Source organism: Ascidia mentula, chromosome 6, assembly GCF_947561715.1.
Source record: "Ascidia mentula chromosome 6, kaAscMent1.1, whole genome shotgun sequence".
NCBI lineage: Eukaryota > Metazoa > Chordata > Ascidiacea > Phlebobranchia > Ascidiidae > Ascidia > Ascidia mentula.
In genome coordinates this window covers 9,685,482-9,707,033 of record NC_138571.1, presented here as the reverse complement: position 1 = coordinate 9,707,033, position 21,552 = coordinate 9,685,482, and the positions used below count along the sequence as shown (strand labels likewise).

General features: G+C 37.9%; 1 protein-coding gene across 1 annotated transcript; it reads left to right on the top strand.

Moving 5' to 3' along the window:
* Nucleotides 1–12,389: 12,389 nt before the first annotated feature.
* Nucleotides 12,390–15,155, top strand: LOC145907143 (ficolin-1-like). The gene is made up of 6 exons (XM_082994578.1): nucleotides 12,390–12,672; nucleotides 12,742–12,881; nucleotides 13,236–13,332; nucleotides 13,592–13,688; nucleotides 13,751–13,818; nucleotides 14,665–15,155. Exons 1-6 carry the CDS (start codon nucleotides 12,390–12,392, stop codon nucleotides 14,898–14,900), a joined length of 921 nt encoding a protein of 306 aa, XP_082850704.1. The 3' UTR covers nucleotides 14,901–15,155.
* The last annotated feature ends 6,397 nt before the right edge of the window (nucleotides 15,156–21,552 follow it).

Genomic DNA, 21,552 nt, shown 5'->3' with positions numbered 1-21,552 from the left:
GGATTTCCTTTGATATAAGATCATACCATATTTCATTTATATAGCTGATGGGGGCTACTTTGAAATATATAAAAATGATCCAATACATGAATATAAAGGAATAACCAGGAACGGAGTGGCGAGCGAATCTTGTTCGTTTGCAGGATCCTCTTATACATTAGTACGCATATCGTGTAGCGGTAAAGTTTAAAAAATATTTAATGTTATCATTACCATTAATTTAGTGAAATGCAGCACGAAAGGAAATACCGAGTTTTCTGTAACTGAAGTGTTTTGTCCATCTGGTTGTTCGACCAACTACGTTTGTGGGACAGATGCGTACAACGTAAATTCATCCGTTTGTGCCTCTGCTATTCACTTTGGAATTTTGACGCGTAGGTTTTCGTATTCAACACGTTGTGATTTGTTTGAATTAACAATAAATATCTCAGAGAATGGAGGTTATGTGACGGTTTATTCAAGAAACGGAAGACGCTCATTTAGTGGCTCGACCAACGGTGGTGTTACCAGTCAAGCCTGCAGATCAGCATATCAATATTTTTCGTTCAATCGTAAGTGAACAAAGCACTCTAAACGTGAAACAAATCATAAGCGAAATGAAGCTTGCTCACTAATTACCAATTAATATCCCAGATGAAGATTGTTCGCGAACTTGCTCAAACAACGGTGAATGTTTGTCCGGAATTAATGATCAGCATTGTTCTTGCAAAAGTGGATGGGTGGGGCCGGATTGTGAAATAAGTAAGAAATTGGAGCATGGTCCATGTTAATGGTTATATTTTGTTATGACATAGTAATTTCTACTCAACTTCCAATGGCTCCTAATACACAGTAACGCCTGTCTGTACTACAAAAAAACAGATAAAACTGTTTTCTTTAAAAATTACGTTGCCATAACGAAAAATGATGATTTCATATTAAGTATTCGTTGACGGATGTTCAGTAACTTTCAAACAAATTGCCGTTCTATGTGATACTTAAGACCCGTGTTTACCAGACTTCCTATTAAAATCGTACACACTGAAAAATCTTGAGATATAAATGAATGCGAAAAAGTTCTGTTATTAGCATGCAACTTACACAAACAATGTTTATCTCTGATCAAAAGGTATTAGTGAATAAAAAAATTCATCACCAATTTATATTAACAAGCTTCACGGTGTTTGAAACCCAGGCAAGTTTTCATCTTGCAAGGACGCATTGCAGCACGGTGTTACAAAGAGCGGAGTCTACAATTTGACGTCCCCTCGGCCTTATCAAGGATATTGCGACATGCAAACAGACGGTGGTGGTTGGCTGGTAAGTTTATGTCTGCAAAACAAACAAACATCTTACGGATGTGGCATTAGAAATCATCATTTTTTTGTTATTGCAATATATTTAAACAGGAGTTAACTTCTAATTGCAAAAACTGGGTTTAATGTTATGAAAAAGGGTTAATGGCACCGAAGCTGCAGAAATACGTTGTTGTTAAATCGATTTATATTAAAAGCTTGTCAGAAAAAAGTTGCTGATCAAGCTAAGCTGTAACGCTTTGGCTGCAAAGTTAGTAAATAATGCTGTTACGATAGCTGATCGCCAAGCAAGAACCTTTAACGTAAAGGTCGATCCTGCCTGTAATACGGTTACATGAAACGTTTACCACGTTGTCTGATTATAGTGGTGGAGATCCCCAACGCACATGAGAAGGTTATATGGCAAGTTGTGCGCTTGCGCACCAGTGTATTTGACCACAATGTGAACACCACAAAACCACTGAACTCCCGCGGTTCAGTTGGTAGAGTGTTGGGCCGTGTTAGCCAGGAGCTTGATTTTTTTCTCTCGGACTTGACGGGAAAAGGGGGCTGATTCAGCTAGACTCCAATGTCTTGGCTGCGAAGCCTGTAAACCTGACAAAACAAACGTTTTCTCTACAAGTATTTGTTACTACTGCAACTATACCTTACCAAGTATATTGCGATATAATAAACGAAGGCGGTTAGCCGATGGAAATATCAAACAAAAACGCACTTACTGACAAAACAAAACGTCAATTGGGTTTGTTTAAACTTTCAGGTTGTACAGAAAAGATTTGATGGTTCAACTAATTTCTATCGGGGCTGGAGAGAATATGAAAAGGGATTTGGTTCCTTGACTGGAGAGTTTTGGTCAGGTATTGCGACATTAACATTGCCCGCATTTAAATCAATAGTTTCCTTTGTTCATTTAGATTTCTCCAATTCCCAATTAGGTTTCGTTCTTTAGCGCCTCCAGCGGAAATGTCAAACACTAACCAATTAACAATATTCAATATTTTCATTCTGAAATCTACCTTTTCTGACGCCACATGTGAAAACAAATGGCAAAAAATTTTAAACGCGCAAATCAATATACAAAAAATGGTACTACCTGGCATCACGTGATATGTCTAACTTTTTTATCTATACACGCAACGCATGCTTGCGGCTGCGGTGCTACACCACGCAAGGTCACCAGACATTGCTAGTCAGAGTGACTTGGATGTTACCACCAGCAGCTATTTTGTTCGGCCAGTTTTTGCACTTCTTTTTCAGCATTTATTTACTTTTTGTTTTCCGTTTTTATTTTAGAAGTGAAGATGCTTATTTATAGCGAAACATGTATTCTTCACAATAAGTGCGTTTGACACAAGGTTATATTATATTGTAATTTTGCAAACACTAACCAAGGAAGATAGGCTTGTGTGTATATGTGTTAGTATTTTCTAGTCGTCACGATCGTTATATCTTGGGCTGCGCATTAGTGCAAGTAAAGCTTTTCATCTCCAAACACCAACAACATTTGTAAAAAGCATAAACGAATAACACTTAACGTTTGCTGGTTGTTTAAGGCTTGGAGCTGATGCACGAACTTACAAGTTGGAAACGTCAAGAGCTCCGAATTGACCTGCAAAATTTCGATAACACAAAGAATTATGCAAAGTACAGGTAACTACATGCGTGCGTTTAAGTGCCAATTTTTTGAGATTCTATTTGTTCCATCTTGACAGCAATTTCAGCATCGGTTCATCAGGGGAGAATTACCGTCTGACCGTTGGTGGGTACACTGGTGACGCAGGTAAGCGAGCAAACACGTTCAAATAATTTTTTTAATAGACTCTCTAACTCAGGGGCGCTCAACTTTTTATTAATACAGGCCGCATCACACAGACTTATTTTGCCAGCAGTCGCCAGTGGGTCCAAACTGACAATTACGCATTTACTTATGCACAAAAGACGAAACAAAACTTCTTACGTAAAAATGAAAGATTTTATTTTGTTTTATAACAAAGACTGACCAATTCAATAAGCCAAAGATCCAAGCAAAACCTGTTAAAGTTTTCTACAATGCACGCCGGACAATACAAATGTATTATGAAGCATGTGCAGGGCCGCAGGTTGTGCACCCCTGCCGTGGGTGAGTTGCAAAACTCATATGAGGATGCGTACTAAATTATTTTTTCTATCCTGTCGCGTGCCTCCTGACAAGTCTTTTTAGATCCTCATCTGGTGACCGTTTATATCCCTCAAAAAACTGCGAGGTCTTTTTCAAGCGTTATGGCTTGTTGTGGTCAAATGAAGGAATATTTTACGCGTGCCATTTTCCAATTAATGGCGTGCTAAATTTGGCTCATTTACCAATTTTTTGTGCAAGACTATTTTCCATAACAGTCCGCGTACTTTTGAAGTAAATATACAAGCCAATCACTTGTGTGGCGGTTAATAAATATTTTTTATTATTTGTTAAAATCGTTAGCCACCAAAATCGAAAGATTAAAAATAAATCGATAAAAATGTCTTTAAGAAATAAAATTGCAATTTTCCAAGTCTGAATGCAAAATACCAAAAATTCGGAATTACAAAATAAAGTGTTTCGCAAATAGTGTTATTTGCACTTTTGCCCATGGGCAACATGCATGTTACTCACACAATGCGTAAACCTTATATTAAACATACACTGCTTTCATTTGTATGCCAGGTGATTGGCTGGTTAATATCTGAACCACAAACTAAAATATTACACAATTTGCACCAATAGGTGATAAGTTGGATTATCACAATCAGATGCCATTCTCCACATATGACCGAGATAACGATTCGAGAAGTTGGGGAAACTGTGCTGTTGATTACCATGGAGCTTGGTGGTATAATGATTGTTATCACTCCAACCTGAACGGAAAGTATTACAAGAAGGGGACAACTGAACACAATGCGAACAAATGGTACCCGCTATCACGTAAACGTTCGGAGATGAAAATAAGACCGGTGATGTAATAAAACTAAAGCTAAAACAAAACATACAAAAGGAATTATTTGTTTGATTTGATGAAAATAAGGAGAAATCATAGAAATTACTGGAAAACTTCGTTTTCGTTATTCTTTGAAAAGTGACCAACAATTTACTAACCGCATACACTTACTAACACCACGATTGCATTGAATTTACAAGTGTGTTTGCTTGATGCAGTGAAAATTTTGTAAATACTTTGCTTCACAAATCATCACATACAAAAAAAATATACAAGGAACTTCAAAACATCCTTTTGCTTGTTGTGTGATTATTCAGTAAAGCGGAGGAGACCTTCGGGTCACGGTTAAGCCTGAAGTGCGGCGGCCTCCCTGCAGACCTGGTCAGGCAGGGAGTTTGACTGGGGAGGTACATCTGACAAAGAGTAACGCAGGTGTCCTAAGGTGAGCTCAGCGAGAACGGAAACCTCGTGTAGAGTAAAAGGGCAAAAGCTCACTTGATTTTGATTTTCAACATGAATGCAGACCGCGAAAGCATGGCCTATCGATCATTTGGAACTTGCAAGTTTAAAAAAAGGCAATTTAACTTCACGAAGCCTGCTAAATGCTGGAAATAGATTAGCGATAAAATTGATGCTGTGTTTCTTTGGATTGCTCGTATTGATATGATTTTAAACCAATGAATGTAAAGATTCAATACCAAGCACACATTTATTTATTGGACAGGTAATTACAATCACCACACCACAAAAACATAATAATCACACACAGGTGGTCACAGATGGATTGGGCAGATTTCACAAATCATGTGGCAGTGGCATGCAAGCGTCATCACTGTCGTGTGGAAGGCATGGGGCGTGGCCACAGCCGTCGCAAACAAACTTCTTTCTGTTTCTGCGATATGCGTTTTGTCAAAACCTGTTTGTGACTCGTGTTTGAGACCAACCACTGGCCATAAAATACGAAATTGAACACTAAGCCAACAGCTTACATTTTCCCAGTATTGTGATCATCGCAGATAAATATATGTTGCCAATACGCTGAAACCTGCGACATCTAGCGGCAAATTGAAAAGGTTACATTATTTCCACTGTAATTTTAGCCAACACCAACAAGAACTAGACTTAAAGTGCATAGGAAACGGTCATGGTCACTTTGCGTAAAACTAAAGGTACATCTACAACAAACATATATCAAAAGTTTTTCGGTTCTACGTTCACTAAAAAATGTAGAAAACTAAAGTAGCGGCGACCAAAAATCGTAAACCTTTTGCGCTGTGGCGAAATTGACATCACGCAAGGTGCTCGTGTCGAAAAAATGCATTGTTTACATAGGATAACACAGGTGTCCCTAGGTGAGCTCAGCGAGGACGGAAACCTTGCGTAGAGTAAAAGGGCAAACTTAGTTTTGATTTCAAGTTTTAAGCAAGAGGTGGCAGAAAAGTCAGCAAAGTATTTCGCTAATTTCAACGTCACGAAACCTGCGAAATGCTGGGACAGGATGCTGTGTTTCTTTACATTGCTCGTATTGAAATAATTATAAACCAATGAATGTAAAGGTTTGATACCAAGCACACATTTATTTATTTGGACATATAATTGTTATGGATGTACCTTAATTTATAGGACAGATAATTGCAATCAGCACAACGCAAAACCATAATAATCACACACATGTGGTCACAAATGGATTGGGGACGATTTCACAAATCACGTGACTGTGGCATGCAAACGTCATCACTGTCGTGTGGAATGCATGGGGCGTGGTCACAGCAGTTGCAAACAGACTTCATTCAAATTCTGCATTACGCGTTATGTCAAAACCTGTTTGTGACTCGTGTACGAAACCAACCTCCGGCCATAAAATATGAAGTTGGACACTAAGCCAACATCAAACATTTTCCCAGTGTTGTGATCATAACATATTAAAATATATTGTCAATAAGCTAATACCTGCGATATCTAGCGGCAAATTGAAAACGTTATAATAGCTTCCCAAATATTTTTTCGGCGAACACAAAGACACTCCAGCATAAAAAGCTGGACACCACGAGCTACCATCCATAATTCATGCTCCATCACTTTAGCGCTAGAAACAAACTGATTTTGCGCGATAGAATCTGGTTATAAACCGTAGTGCACACACCTAATTGAAACAAATCAACCCAAAATTAGGAAAATATATGTGGCTGAATGTTACATGTTAAGGAGTGTAGAAATTATTATTGTTTGTCACAAAGTCATGTACGAATATTAACGACAAAATAGTCATGCGCGAATGCTTTCAGTATAAAATATACACTAAAGTCAAGATGCAGAAAGCATCACTGAAAATTGAACACGATTGTCCCAATATTATTTTCCCTTGCTCAAACTTCGCAAATTTCATAAAATTACAATTGTTGGTTTTATTCTTGTTTATGATTCATATATTTGTGGAATATTTTATTAAGTTTTTGTATGTTGTCCCTTGTCACCATTATTGTAACTAAAGCAGCAGCATTGCAGCACTGAGAATTGCGATGCGGATATTCATCAAACATCAAACATTGCTTTTGGAAACAATAGGCATGATCCTGGGTAAGTATCTGATCATGTATTTTGCTTGGTATATGGCTCGAGCGCCTTTGACCAATCCAGTATTTATTATTTCCTCTAACTCGTTTTATCGAAACATATAACCTTTTCGCAAAGCATTTACACGCATAAATTACTTTAGTTGATACAAATTACTGACCAGTCCATAACCTACTATTACAAAAAATGAGCAAAATATTAATCAAAAACTGCACAATTTGTGTCAGACCTTTTTTATTACATTTAAATACATTGAGGAATAAAAAAAAATACTTAAATTTTCGGCAGCGAAGAGTGAAATGGCCGTTTAACCCACAAAGGGTCATCCAAATCAGTGGAGTGTGGGAACAAATGATCAATAGAATTGGTTGGAGGACTATGAGGGTGTTTTACCCTAAACGTTAACTCGACTATTGGAGGAACACGTTGCTGTTGGAGGTTAAAGTTGTGGCAATGTCAAATTCAGCGCATTTGAGATCTGGCAGTTCAGACTGAGGCATGGAAGATTATTTTCAGGCAAAAATGCCACGCTCTGAAAGGTCTATAGCACAACCTACAGGACACTAACCAGGTCCAATCTCTACAGCAAATAGTAGAGCTTTGTTCCCCGTCATTACAAGCTTTAACTTATGCGCTCCATCTTTCCACGTACTTACAAGATAAGTAACACGTATAAAATCATTGACAGTGAATTCGAAGACATAAATACTTGCTGCAAAGGGATGGGTACCTACACAAGTTCATTGCCAACTGCGTATGGCCGGTAATGAATAAACAATATGAGGTGGACATTCCAAAATCAACACACAAAAATACAAATTGTAATTTTCGTCATATTTCTACGAATAATGTTCAACAAAAACAATTTCTTTCAAAATTAGGCTCTAAATGTTTTGTTGCTTTTCAAAGATAGTTTGTGTGGTTAGTAGCGCTGGCTAATGCGGCTGGATTTGCATGCTAATCAGCCTCTAGAGAAAGCGAAACTCAAGTCTTAGTTGTATAGAAAAAAAAACGTCTTGACTTGTGTAAAATATGAATGTGAATTCCAAAAAGCTATGTTCGTTTGTATGTGCGATCTAATTGTCATCATCTTACACATGTCACATGTCACATGTCACATAGCAGGTGCCACCGCCTCCGCATCCCTCCTCATCATATTGCCGAGCGCATTCTTCATAAAGCTCACAGGAAGGCAGGCGGCGAAGAAAGTCCAGGTGGAATACGCAACCAAGAGAAAATTCGTAAGTTTCTGCCACAATGTTTCATTAAATATAGTAACAGCTAACCACCCCCCCTAGAATTAGCGTAAACATATTTTTTTGCATTTATTAGAAAACGTTAGCACTTTCGTGGGCTTACATCCAAAATCCTAAAATCACTTAGCATAATAAAGAAAAAGTAAATTTGTTTGGGAAATAAAAAAAACTTTGTGTTTCAAAAACATATTTAACGTCTTGTTGCACCGGTTGTGTACGTTTCAACGTTTATAATTCACCCGACGTTTTTGCATCACTTCCAGGCCTGGGTGATAGCAGTGCTTGGTGATCTTTTTTGTGCCCTGAGTGTTATCATGATCGTGATCGATTGGACGAAGTGATATATTGTCGTGGTTTGAGAGCAAATTTGATGAAGCGTCCGAAGATCGCAGAGCTCCACCTGAAGACAAAAAAACTGGGGCGATTTCGCATATAAATTTCGTTTGTATTTCTCCTTGTTACTACTAGACGGCTCTTCTGGTCGAAGTAGTTGCTCTGTTTATGCGCCTCGACAATTGACCACGATGTGTTTTGAACATTTGCATCGCTATATGCTGATAAAGTCTGGTGCATAGCTACCGAAACGTTGACACATACAACTATTTTTGCCAGAAGGCCCAGAAAGAATATTTTTGCCAGAAAAAATATGCCTGGCAGCACCGACAATGAGTTGTTTCCACTTTTGCCACAAGTTTGGCTTTCGTGAGATGTTCCTGTTACAATTTAATTCGCTGTTCATTCAAACCCTTTGCAAATTGAAAAAAGTTCAGCGCCAAGTTGGATTAATTTTGACTTTTCGCGTGTTTTATGTCGTTCAGAAGTTATTCGTACCTTTTTTTCCACGACGTGAAGTCAACTGAAATAGCAAAGGCATTTTAAAGAGTCCAACATTTCGATTTGTTGTCAGTTTGTGTGTAGTATGGAACTCAGCAATAGAAAAAGTAATTTACTAGTGAGTTGAAAATGTGAGAACAAAATTCCTGCAAAAAAAATCGCGAGAAAAGTAAAATTTAAGCGCATTTTGTCACTCCACGTGAAATTCTCCTCCAAATGAATCCTTTACACGTTCCACCTAACATCAGACCTAAAGATTCTTGCCCTATAGAGAGATACAAAACGTCTCTGTCGACTTAGACCGCGTTATGTCAAATAAATAAGATGAAGAGTTAAAAGGGTTTCTTCTTCTTCTTCGTTTAATTTCCGAGACGCAAGCGATTCATTCATTCATTCATCGGTTTATTTTTGCCCAAACACGACAATAAATTTTTCGGTAAATAAAAGAGATGGATAACGCGAGAGTACGTGCAGGGAAACGTTGGAATAACCTTCAGGTTTCCGGTGCCAAACGTGCATATGGGTTGGACCTAGTAGTCTTTCCGCGGCCCACATTCAAGCACACGTGGGAACAACAAGAAATAAATTTCTAAAAAAAACATTTCGACACAAAAAATTTGCTGGCATAAATTTGCTAATATACAACCATATATGTATCGTTATGTTGACATAACATACAGCAAAGTGTGGTTCGCATCCACGTATATCCACTACTATCAAGTAACTTCCGGTGCGGTTGGAAGTCACGTGATTCACTTACAAGCCGGAATCTTTCGACTGTTTCGGGTACGAAATTTGCTACGATAACTTCTGTTGGTTTGTTTGTATTAATTTGCATCTGTTTTTGTAGAATGAACTGATAGATAAAAACTTGCAAGGAGAGCTTCCAACAAAACATATTCACTTTGTATATATTATTTGTTGTTTTGAAAAAAAAGAAGATATAAAAACGGTATTCCCAAAAAGCGTTCATAGCAAACACACAATTGTCACAAGTAACACGCGAACTGCTCAAAATAACATAGTTCAGTTCATTATCAATACCCAAATAACAGTGGTTTGTTTGAATAACAAGTCCATATAAACCGTGGTCACTTTTAAACCAGCTTTAGGCCTAATAAATATACATTACAATATATCTTAAAACGCTGTTCGTGTTTCCAGGTTGCGTGGATACCTTTGTTGGTTGCAACCAATTGCTTAGCGACCAGTTGAATCGGGCCGTAAACTCAACGTCAGCAATCGAGGTAAACGACCGTGGACATCGCGAATCGGTGATGCGGAACCGTGCTGTGATTACGTCAGCGCCACATGCGTCATGTACGTCCCCGAGTAACTGGAAGGGGAAACGGACTGTTACAACAGTCTGGAACAGAATGCTACCTGAAATTGGAAACATTTTTTCTTTTTTTACTAACATTCACCAAAATTATCAACTAACATTGTTTCTCTTCGGCAAAACATGTGGGAAACAGTTGGACTCGTTGTAAAATTTGTGGAAAAGTTATTCTGAAATGTCTTACTCTCGTAAAAGCAGTAAAATCAAATGTTCGGTGTGAATGCATTTCAATGGTTTATGATTGTGTGAGGAAATGTCTTTTCGTAATGGATTTCGTATGCTGAAAATGACATAATCCAATATATTGAAAAATAAAAGTACATCTTGAACCCACAACCATCGACTATTGTTTCCATTTTTCAACCTTTTTGCCAGGTGTTGTTCGTGTAGAAAACTGTGATAAGAAATGTTAGCTGTCGCCATTCGAGTAGCTGTAGGTTTGCACTGAAAATATGCATATCATAGAGCAGTTTTTTTGCCACTCTGATCCAGAGAATGTGTTACTAAATTTAATTTCTTCATCTACGCAAAGGTTTTTGCCAGCTTGAAATTCGTGAGCACTTTAACCCAATCCACGGCCACACAGCTAAAACACTCGGAGAGTCATGGAAATGTAGCTGCGACGTGCCTTCTTTACCCAACTTCTCGTGCTCAGCTTGTTTCAAAATAACAACGACGCGATCAAAAAGGCAGTGGCCTGCAGCATTAGACAATACGGAAGTTTTCAATCCACAGAGATTTAAACTAGGCCATCCTGTACATGAATGATTACTTACCACCAGCAATCAATACACCTCTAATTGCATAGCATCACGAACCAGCATTATCATATCATATATTGCGGTAATTTGCTCAAAAATATTTGATCCAGACAAACGCCCAAAACTGTTTAACCAACTAATGTGGGATCGTTTGTATATTTCACAAACCTAACGATAGCATGCCTGGCCCTCTTTAATGTTTTAAAACATTTCTTTGGCGGTTAGATAGAAAACAACTGCTTCAGTTCACATGCAAGGCTTTCGCTATGGGAGTCAAATTGGACCACCAGTATTTCACTTAGGTAATGCAAGACATTCGCACATGCTTTCATTTATTGACTTGTTTAATAAAGCAAATTAACACGATTTCCATAGAATATATTTTTGTGCTGGTATAATTATATCGGGTTTGCTGTTGTTGAGAATTGAGACGAAAGCTTTCAGGTAAAGAAACATTATATTTTATGTTGAACCCAAAATTCATGTTTTTTGCAACATACTGATTTCGCGTGTCAGTTGTAAGCATTTAAAACTGTACAATGTGTTTTATTTTCGCGATCCCACCAGTTCACATACCATGATGGCCTTTTCTATCATGGCACGCACAATTCCCGTGTGAACCTTGTTATCGCTTTGCTAATGGACGAAGTTGACTCCATAAGTTGCTTTTTTCCCACGCAAAAGCGAAAACAATTTTCCTCCACATGCAGTGAAGCAAATCAAAACTTTGCTAATGGACCCGAAGGCTCTCACGAACACCACTTGTTTTCGTTTTCGTGCTAATGTTGGCAGTGCCATTGCCAGAAAAAGAGATAGAGTGTTTAATATATCGTTGCAGATCAAAACAGAGGGACATACTTGCTATGTGTAAAGGTGGTTGTATGTTTGCACAGTGTGAGGAGTTTGTGACGAAAGATATGAAACGCTAAAATCATCTTGATGAACTTCAGACGTTTTTTGTATGTTAAATATTAAGTTTTTAACTAAGGACACACGGCTAAAAAGATAGTTCAATTGTAAACAACCAAGTTATCAAATTAACAATTGCCGAAAAAACGCAGTTTCGCAATTCAGCTCACCTAAAACTCTTCAAAAAAAACAATGTAATGGTTGTGATGTGAAACTATCTGCAAGTTATATACTTTTGTATATTTATATGTCGTGTAGAAAAAACACTAAATTTTCGATGAATAAAAAGTGATACAAAAATAAAATGCGGAATTCAATTAAACACAGATGAACAACAAACAGATAAAATGTAATAAAAAGGGTAGTTTCCTTTTATAAAGCATATTGCTGCGTCCGACTTGACATAATCAGCATGTAACATTTCATGATGTTTCTTGTTTAACTTCTGTAGGCCTACTTTCAAAACGCAGATGGCAAATATCAGCTGCATTTTGCTGCTTTTTCTAACTTGTCCAATTCTAAGCTTGTGCCAAAGAGCCAATCAGGTCATCCTGACTTGTGGAGGAAGCAACGAAGATCCGATACCAGGACCAGCGGGTCCTCCTGGAAAACGGGGTCCAAAGGGAGCTGTTGGGCCTCGTGGTGTCCAGGGACCGAAAGGGGAGCCCGGTGCCAATAACACCTGGGAAGACGAATTTAGAAGATTGGAAGCAAAGATGGAAGCAATGGAAACAAAACTTCAAGTTAATACAGGTATTTGTGGCATGAAGTTTGTAATATCGTATTTTTTTATTAATTAAATCGTGTTGTTTTTGTTTCGAGAATCTGTTTCTCACTTAAAATTGACAAGTTGCAAAGACGCACTGGACAAGGGTTTTAACAAGAGCGGAGTCTATTTCTTCTATGGCCCTGTTTACTATCAAGGATATTGCGACATGGAAACGGACGGCGGTGGTTGGCTGGTGAATTTACATAATGAACATAGATTAGAGTTCAATCATTTATTGTTCATTGACAAAGGTTTGTCCAAGAATGGAAAACTCTATTAGAATGAACAGGATAATGCTATGCAAACACATTAAAAGGCACCGAAGCTCAAATAAACGGGATGCCTTAAATAAAATTATACAAAAAGAGCGATTTCTATTTGTTCCTGCTCAAATTTCAACATTACGTCACGAAAAATATTCTACAACTAAACCTTAGCAAAAATATTGCGTCATGATAAATAAAGGCGGTTAGCCGATTGAAATATTTAACAAAAACGCACTTACTGACCAAATAAAACGTCAATTGGGTTTGTTTCCTATTTTCAGGTTGTACAGAAAAGATTTGATGGTTCAACTGATTTCTATCGGCGCTGGAGAGAATATGAAAAGGGATTTGGTTCCTTGACTGGAGAGTTTTGGTTAGGTAATTCGACATTGGCATTACCCGCATTTAAATCAATAGTTTCTTTTGTTTATTTAGATTTTACCAACTCCCAACTAGGTTTCGTTCTTTAGCGCCTCCAGCGGTAGTATCAAACACTAACAATGGTAGATAGGCTTGTGTGTAAATGTGTTAGTATTTCCTCATTGTCACGATTGTCATATCTTGGGCTGCGCATTAGTGCAAGCAATGCTTTTTCATCTCCAAACACCACCAACATGTCGTTTGATGATTAATTAAGGCTTGGAGCTGATGCACGAACTTACAAGTTGGAAACGTCAAGAGCTCCGAATTGACCTGCAAAACTTCGATGACACAAAGTATTATGCAAAGTACAGGTAACTACATGCGTGCGTTTGAGTGCCAAGTTTTTGAGTTCCTATTTGTACCATCTTCACAGCAACTTCAACATCGGTTCATCAGGGGAGAATTACAGTCTGACTGTTGATGGGTACACTGGTGACGCAGGTAAGTGAGCAAACTGGTTCAAATAAATTAGCTTGACACAAAGGAGGTTTAATAAAGTCTCTAACTCAGGGGCGCACAACCTTTAGATTAATACCGGCCGCATCACACGGACTTTATTTTACCAACAGTCGCCAGTGAGTCCAAACTAATAATTTCGCATTTACTTATCCCTTATAGTGTAATGAAATTTTACATTTACCAATATTTCTTGCATAAAAATGAAAGATTTTATTCTGTTTTGTAACCAAAACTGAACAATTCAATAAGCCAAACATCCAAGCAAAACCTGTTAAGTTTTTTACAATGCACGCATGTGTGTTTTTACAAATACAAATGTAATATAAAGCATGTGTACGGCCGCAGTGTGTGCACCCCTGCTCTAAATCGTGGGTGAGTTACAAAACTCATATGAGGATGCGTGCTAAAATATTTTATACTATACGGTCGCGTGCCTTCTGACAAGACTTTTTAGATCCTCATCTGTTGACCGTTTATACTTTTGAAGTAAATATACAAGCCAATCACTTGTGTGGAGGTTAATAAACATTTTTTTATCATTTGTGAAAATCGCTAGCCGCCAAAATCGAAAGTTTAAAATAAATGGAAACAAAATCTTCAAGAACTGAAATTGCAATTTTACTAAGTCTGCATGCGCGATACGAAAAAGTTGGACTTACAAATAATGTGTTACGCAAGTATGACGTAATTTGCGCTTTTGTCCAAGTTACTCACAAAATGCGTAAAACTTATATGTATTAAACATTCACTGCTTTCAATTGTATGCCAGGTGATTGGCTGGTTAACATCTGAACCGCAAACTAAACTGTTAAAAATTTGCACCAATAGGTGATTGGCTGACTTATCACAATCAGATGCCATTCTCCACACATAACCGAGATCACGATGGTGATGGTAGTGGAAACTGTGCTGTTAGACATCATGGAGCTTGGTGGCATAGGTTTTGTTATCGATCCAACCTGAACGGAAAGTATTACAAGGAGGAGACAAGGGCAGCCGATTCGAACCGTTGGGATCCGGTATCACGTAAATGTTCGGAAATGAAAATAAGACTTGTGATGTAATAAAACTGAGGATAAAACAAAACAAATGAATGGAATTATTTGCGTTATTAACGAGAAATCGTCGAAATTACTGGAAACATTTTTTATTCTTTATTCTTTGAAGAAATGAACAATTTATTAACCGCATAGTTGTTACCACCACGATTGCATCGAATTCACAAGTGAGTTTGCTTAATGCTGCGGATATCTTGTAAATACTTTGCTTCACAAATCATCACATATAAAATAATATACATGGAACATTAAAACATGAAACCTTTTGCTTTTTGTGTCATTATTCAGTAAACCAGAACAGACCTTCGGGTCACGGTTTAGTGCTAAGTGCGTGAGTTTAACTGGGAGGTACATCTGACAAAGAGTAACGCAGGTGTAAGTAGAGCTTATCGTGGACGGAAACCTTGCGTAGAGTAAAAGGACAAACTTAGTTTTGATTTTCAGTATAAATACAGACCGCTTTTAAACAATGGAATGAAAAGATTCGATACTAAGCCCACATTTATTTATAGGACGTGTAATTGCAATCAGCACACCACAAAAATAATAATCACACACAGGTGGTCACAAATGGATTGGGGCCGATTTCACAAATCACGTGACAGTGGCATGTAAACGTCATCACTGTCGTGTGGAAGGCATGGGGCGTGACCACAGCAGTTGCAAACAGATTTCATTCAAATTCTGCATGATGCGTTGTTGTCAAAACCTGACACTGGCCATAAAATATGATGTTGGGCACTAAGCCAACAGCTTCCATTTCCCCAGTATTGTAATCATAACACATAAAAATATATTGTCAATACGCTACTACTTGCGACATCTAGCGGCAAATTGAAATTGTTAAATTATATCCACAACAATTTTTGCCAACACCAACAAGAACTACGCTTAAAGCATTTACATGCAAAAAGATTAGACTATGGATTACATGCGTTTTTTTTTGAAAAACTGTTTGTGGCTCATGTAATCACTTGCCATAAAATGGAATCCCTATCATATTTTAATAACTCTGCGGAAGGCAAATTCACATTTACAAGAAAAATACTCTTTTTTCTTTTCTCCCCAAAAGCGTGAGCCTCGAGCCGCTATTAATAAATCAAGCTCAAAACAAATGGGAATTTTCGTAGTGTTTGTGTTTCAGTCGCGCCTCCCATTCTGCTCAACATTGAATACAATTGCGTGTTGTGTTCTATGTGCTGGGTGACGGACCTGGCACCGCAAGATATTTCCCTTGCAAAATAGTGGAGGAGCTGTGTCTGCATAACATCGGGTCTCAAAACAGATTTCTATGTGTGCCGTTGTATTGCGGACCTCCAAGTCAGTTGTACGAACACAATGACTTCCTATTTCAGTCAGACATCGCTCCAGCGTTGCTGTCGCCTCTTAGTGGTTTACGCAATGACATTTTAGCATCATAAACAGGCATCGCATCGTAGGTCTTGCAACATTGTGCATTGTTCATATGCTTGTGGACAAGCCTGATGAATCCATTTGTGAACCCCCGGCTAAGTCATTTGTCAAAACATTTATAAGTGAGTTGATATTAGTGAACGAAAACTAACACACGATGAACATTTTTGTTTCCCTGTTGATGTTGCGTTTCTTTAAAATTGTTCGTATCGAAATGACTGTAGGCTAAACAATCAACTAAAAACGTTGGATAAAAAGAACGCATTTATATTAGTGATGCACCGAAACAGCAATTTTTTTATTCGGCCGAAACCGAATATTTGGCAAAATTTGCCGAATAAATTCGGCCGAATAAACCGAAACTAATTTTGGTGTCCATCTCTTTAAAATCGCAATAAATTCAAACAAAACATGTGCTGGAATGGATATGATCCTGTCATACAGCCTTTTATTGGCACTTAAAGAATGCTGTACCAACTTTTTAAAGTTGATTTCGATGACAATTAACAACTAAAACACATTAGTACAGTTTGAACAATGATTCTAATCTTTGTATATCAGAGTTGCATGCAGTAAAAAAGTTTCGGTTTCGGCCGAATTTTGCAAAAATATTCGGCCGGAACCGAATAATTATAAAAACCTTGGTTTCGGCCGAATAAATTCGGCAAACCGAACTTTCGGTGCATCCCTAATTTATATGACAGTTAATTGCTATCAGTATTCCTCGCGGTGGTAATAATCACACAGGTAGTCACAGATTGATTGTGGCACAATATACTAATCACACGGCGTAACCAGAACAGTTGCAAACGGTCGTTTCTTTTAGATTAAATATCATGATCGTACGTTTTTTTAAACACTGTTTGAGACTCGTGTACGAAAACGTATCGCTTGCTATAAAAATAACTTTCCTAATATTTTTGTTATGTCTTCGAATTCAAAGATACTGCAGCTCAAAAAAAATCGGGCCCTTTTTTCCGTAATATCTTTTGCCACGATCCATAATTCATGCTCCATCACTGTAGCGCTAGAGACAAACTTATTTTGCACGGTAAAATATGCTTATGTTTTTTCCATGTTAGACACAGCTTAAAGTTTGGTGCGTGTAAAATTTTTGTGTTGCTTCAAATCGGCGTTACGTACATTGAGTTGCAATTTCAATTAAAAACTACGTCAGTTCCGGTGCGTTGCTGTCACGGCCATCTATTATGTTCTATATTAGACACAGTTGTGTGTGAAGATGCCGAAACAACTTCAAAACTGTTTCTAACACGGTATAATGTTGCAGTTGCCTAATACTGCTCTTCTGGCAAACTTTATTGTATTTACGTTTCTCGACGTTTCGGCTATCATGCAACAGCCTTCATCAGGAGGAAGTATCTAAGTCTACCACAGTGGACAATTTGAGGCACATAAACAAAAACGCTACAAAAGAAAGAAGAAGTGAAACAACGAAAAAGCGATAAGGGCGAACACACCTGCACAGTATACTTATCACTAACCGCACGGTTTTTTATCACGGTTTTTGAAGTGCGTAATGTCTATCGGCATAATTTTTCTCTAGCAAGTGTCACTGACCACGGCTAGACGTACATATCTTCGTATCTGGCCCAGTATATCAGACCCATACGTGTCTTTAACTTCTTTAAATAAATTGTTACTGATGCTGCCAGGCATATTTATTGATAGCCGAAACGTCGAGAAACGTAAATACAATAAAGTTTGCCAGAAGAGCAGTATTAAGCAATAAATATGCCTGGCAGCATCAGTAACAATTTATTTAATGTTGCAGTGTTCAAACAACACGACTAATTTCTTCATGAAGGTTCGATGGGAAGCATGGATTTAATCGCTTTGTATTCTTACGTTATTTATAGCAACTATACTGAAAGTTAGATGTTTCGTGAAAGATTTTTAACGTCATGAGAGTAAGCTTGAATATAGTTGTGCAGTGAGTTTAGTCTGTGACTACACATTACACATATACTTCCAAGCTCGCACCGAGAAAGAGCAAGACATGCAGCTAAAATAAAGGAGAGAGACGTAGAAAGAAGTCAACGTTCTTTTTTCCTAACCTTCCTTCAGAAAACGCCCGGCTTCGTCTTCCAATATGAAAACCCCATGGAAAAATCGAACTCAAACCAACGCTTTCATTTGCACGGTTTATTATGTAGCAATCTGCAGCAATAACAATTACGTGTTACGCCCAGGAAACCCTCTTTATACCTCATAACAAATCACAGTTACGACTCATGCCACAAGAAATTTGCCATCCAGACAAACTCCAAACTTTGTTTCATTTCGCAGTATCAGAACCTAAATGTTTGGGAAATCTTTTGTGGGAAATTGCTTCATTCTCACGCAATGCCCAAGTTCAAATAACTTGATCTGTTTGATGATTCACACAAATATGACAATGTCACTATTCAATGACACTCTTCTGTTTTGTGCGCCCTTTCATAGGAGAAGGCGCAGATATCGAATAGTTTCAAACATAGGAGAATCCACAGATAACGTCAGGACAAGGTTCACATCACACAAACATATGTCACTGTGACGTCACAAACCAAAGGCTTATTTGTCCCTGATTATCGGAAGACCATAGGGTATACCAGCACGACATTACTCTGTACCCAAAAAAAGTCTCACGTCATTCAGAAACAGAGAGCCAAATTTTTTTGTTTTTTGTTTTCTAGCTTGTTATTCAGGTGGAAGACGTTTTGGAAACAAATTTACGTGGCCAGAGGGAGTTGTTTTTTACCAGCTGAGCGTAACAGGTTTCCGCTTCAGAAATCTTTTTCATAAATTATTGGCTAACCCATGTTAATCATCATGATTAAAATTAGAATTAAAATTAAAAACTTAATTGAAAACTTTATCTCATATTTTAATTGAAGTGGGCAAAGAACTGATTGATAACAATCTTATCCTTGAAAACTCGTCACTACTCGCGCATAAACGACGCAAAATTTCAACAAAGGTGGTTTCAACGTTTACCATTCTGTCAGCTCTACCCACATTTTATCCACTCTTCACACAACTGTGAATGATGTGAGGGAATCGGGGAATTACACTTGCATGGAAACAAATGGGGTTAAACTGGAAAGGAAAACTTTACATGTGTCTGGTAAGTCAACATTTTTGTTTCAAAACTCTTCAAGTTGTAACGCACTAATGACGGTTTCGGTCACAAACAGACGTGTGACAAACAAAGCACACTGCTGAACAACAAAAATCAATTTAATGACAACTCTTTTATCTGCCTCTGCAGTGATTTTTTCAGTGTTATAACAAGTTTGAAGGAGGAGATCGTCCCTTCTTGGTTTCGTCCTGCCTTACAGCGAAATTCATTCATTTTTTTGTAGTTGCTCCAAATATACCTTTGAACCGCCATGAACATGGCTGGGAACAATTAGAATAATAGAGACAAGTTGACATTGAACATATCATTGACATATGTGTTGGTTCTACATCAAACTACCCTGCATTTTTTTGAATGGTGTTTTGTTGGAAACATGGAAGCATAAAAACGAGGTCAGATTTTATGTACCCCATACACAAAAGCGAAGTTTTTTATTTTTATCACTGCGAGAACTTTCGTTTTTGAGAAATGTGTGTTAAAACTGCCCATAACATTAGCTGACAAAAAAGCACCGTCATTTCAACCGCACACAGAACCAAAACATACCTAACAAAGCGCACTAACAGGCAGACGTGCAACAAAACACAGCGGAAATCATGTTCGAAACAGCATCAGGAAACGACGTTTCAAACAATGCAAGTTTTGCACGTTTAGAGTATGACCAGCCGCCACATAGAAAGTATCAGGTTGATTTTGTCTGCAATGAACCTCTCTCAGTGAATTGCACTGTGTGGCTCTGCTATAATCTATTACTTTGTGTCTTGTTACGTGATAAGTTAACGAAAAATTTTGGTATCTGCACAGAACAAACTTTTGCTTATCTTGCAGTAACTTAGGTGGTTGTTGTAGAATCGATTTCTAATCACTAGAGAAGCATCTTATCGTTTCGACAAAGGGAAACGTGGAGTTTGCAAATGATTTTGCGTGCCACAAAATAGAACATCTAGGTTAGCTACGGCCCACAATGTCTTATAAACTATAACTTTTGGTCCTTTTAAACGGCCAATGATAAACCAGGCAACTCCTCAGACGGTCAACAATTTAAACGGACTTAACTTCGCGAATGGCAGGATTGTTTAAAAAATGGGAATTGAATATATTACAAAATCTACGCATAATGTTAATGAGTAGATATTAAGATGTATTGTCAAAAATCGGGCATAACTTTTAATTGATGTTTGTGTTTCAAACAAGAATGTTTGTTATCTTATAATGCTACTTACCTTATACAGATAACGCAGAAGTAATACCTTGTTTTTGCATAGCAAAGCAGGATACCCCGTGAAACCACGGGAGTTGATAGAGCAATGGGCTATTTAGCCCAAGATCGTGAGTTAAAACCTCTCGCACCGACTTGTTGGGAAAAATGGCTGATCCAGCTTGGCTGCAATGCCTTACCTGCGAAGCCTGAGAACCTTATAATACGGATTTGTTCTGTTTTGCAACATAAAATGGAATGGAAATCGGGGGCTAATTTTTTAGGAATACAAGTTCATGTAAATCTAGATCTGTTAAAATGCATGCCTACAGGGCTTGCAAGCAATGCTCGCAACGAAAGTTACTCTCAACAGTTGAAATAAGCGTGAAATGCACATCCAACAAAGAAGTTTTACAGAACTGTTACCACAACAAGCCAAGTGGTCATCGATCAAACCACGTTGCGTAGTAGTACAACTTCCTGCCATTATGTCACGAACATGTGGGACATTCTTAGCAACCAAACGACCAAACTCGAGTTACATCAACGCCTGACCATATATCAACAATGAAAGCAGATCCAAGAGTGTCACATTACTGCGTAATCACGTAAATGAAATACGACCTAATAACCGAATATAAATTAGGAGCACTTCCACCCAAAATTTATAGAAACGTTATTTGGAAATCACGCTGGCAACTAAAACCTCTCCACAGCCAATACTTGGAGCATCGTGTAGTGGGAGGAAATAACAGGTCCACATGTAGGGAATTGATTGATTACCAACAAAGATTGATCAACAGAAGCAATAGAGCCGATAATGCGTTTTTTTTTTATAGTGAGCTGCAAATCAGTACGTTAATATTAAACTGCATTCTGTGCATCTGTTAATCAGTTGTAGTAAA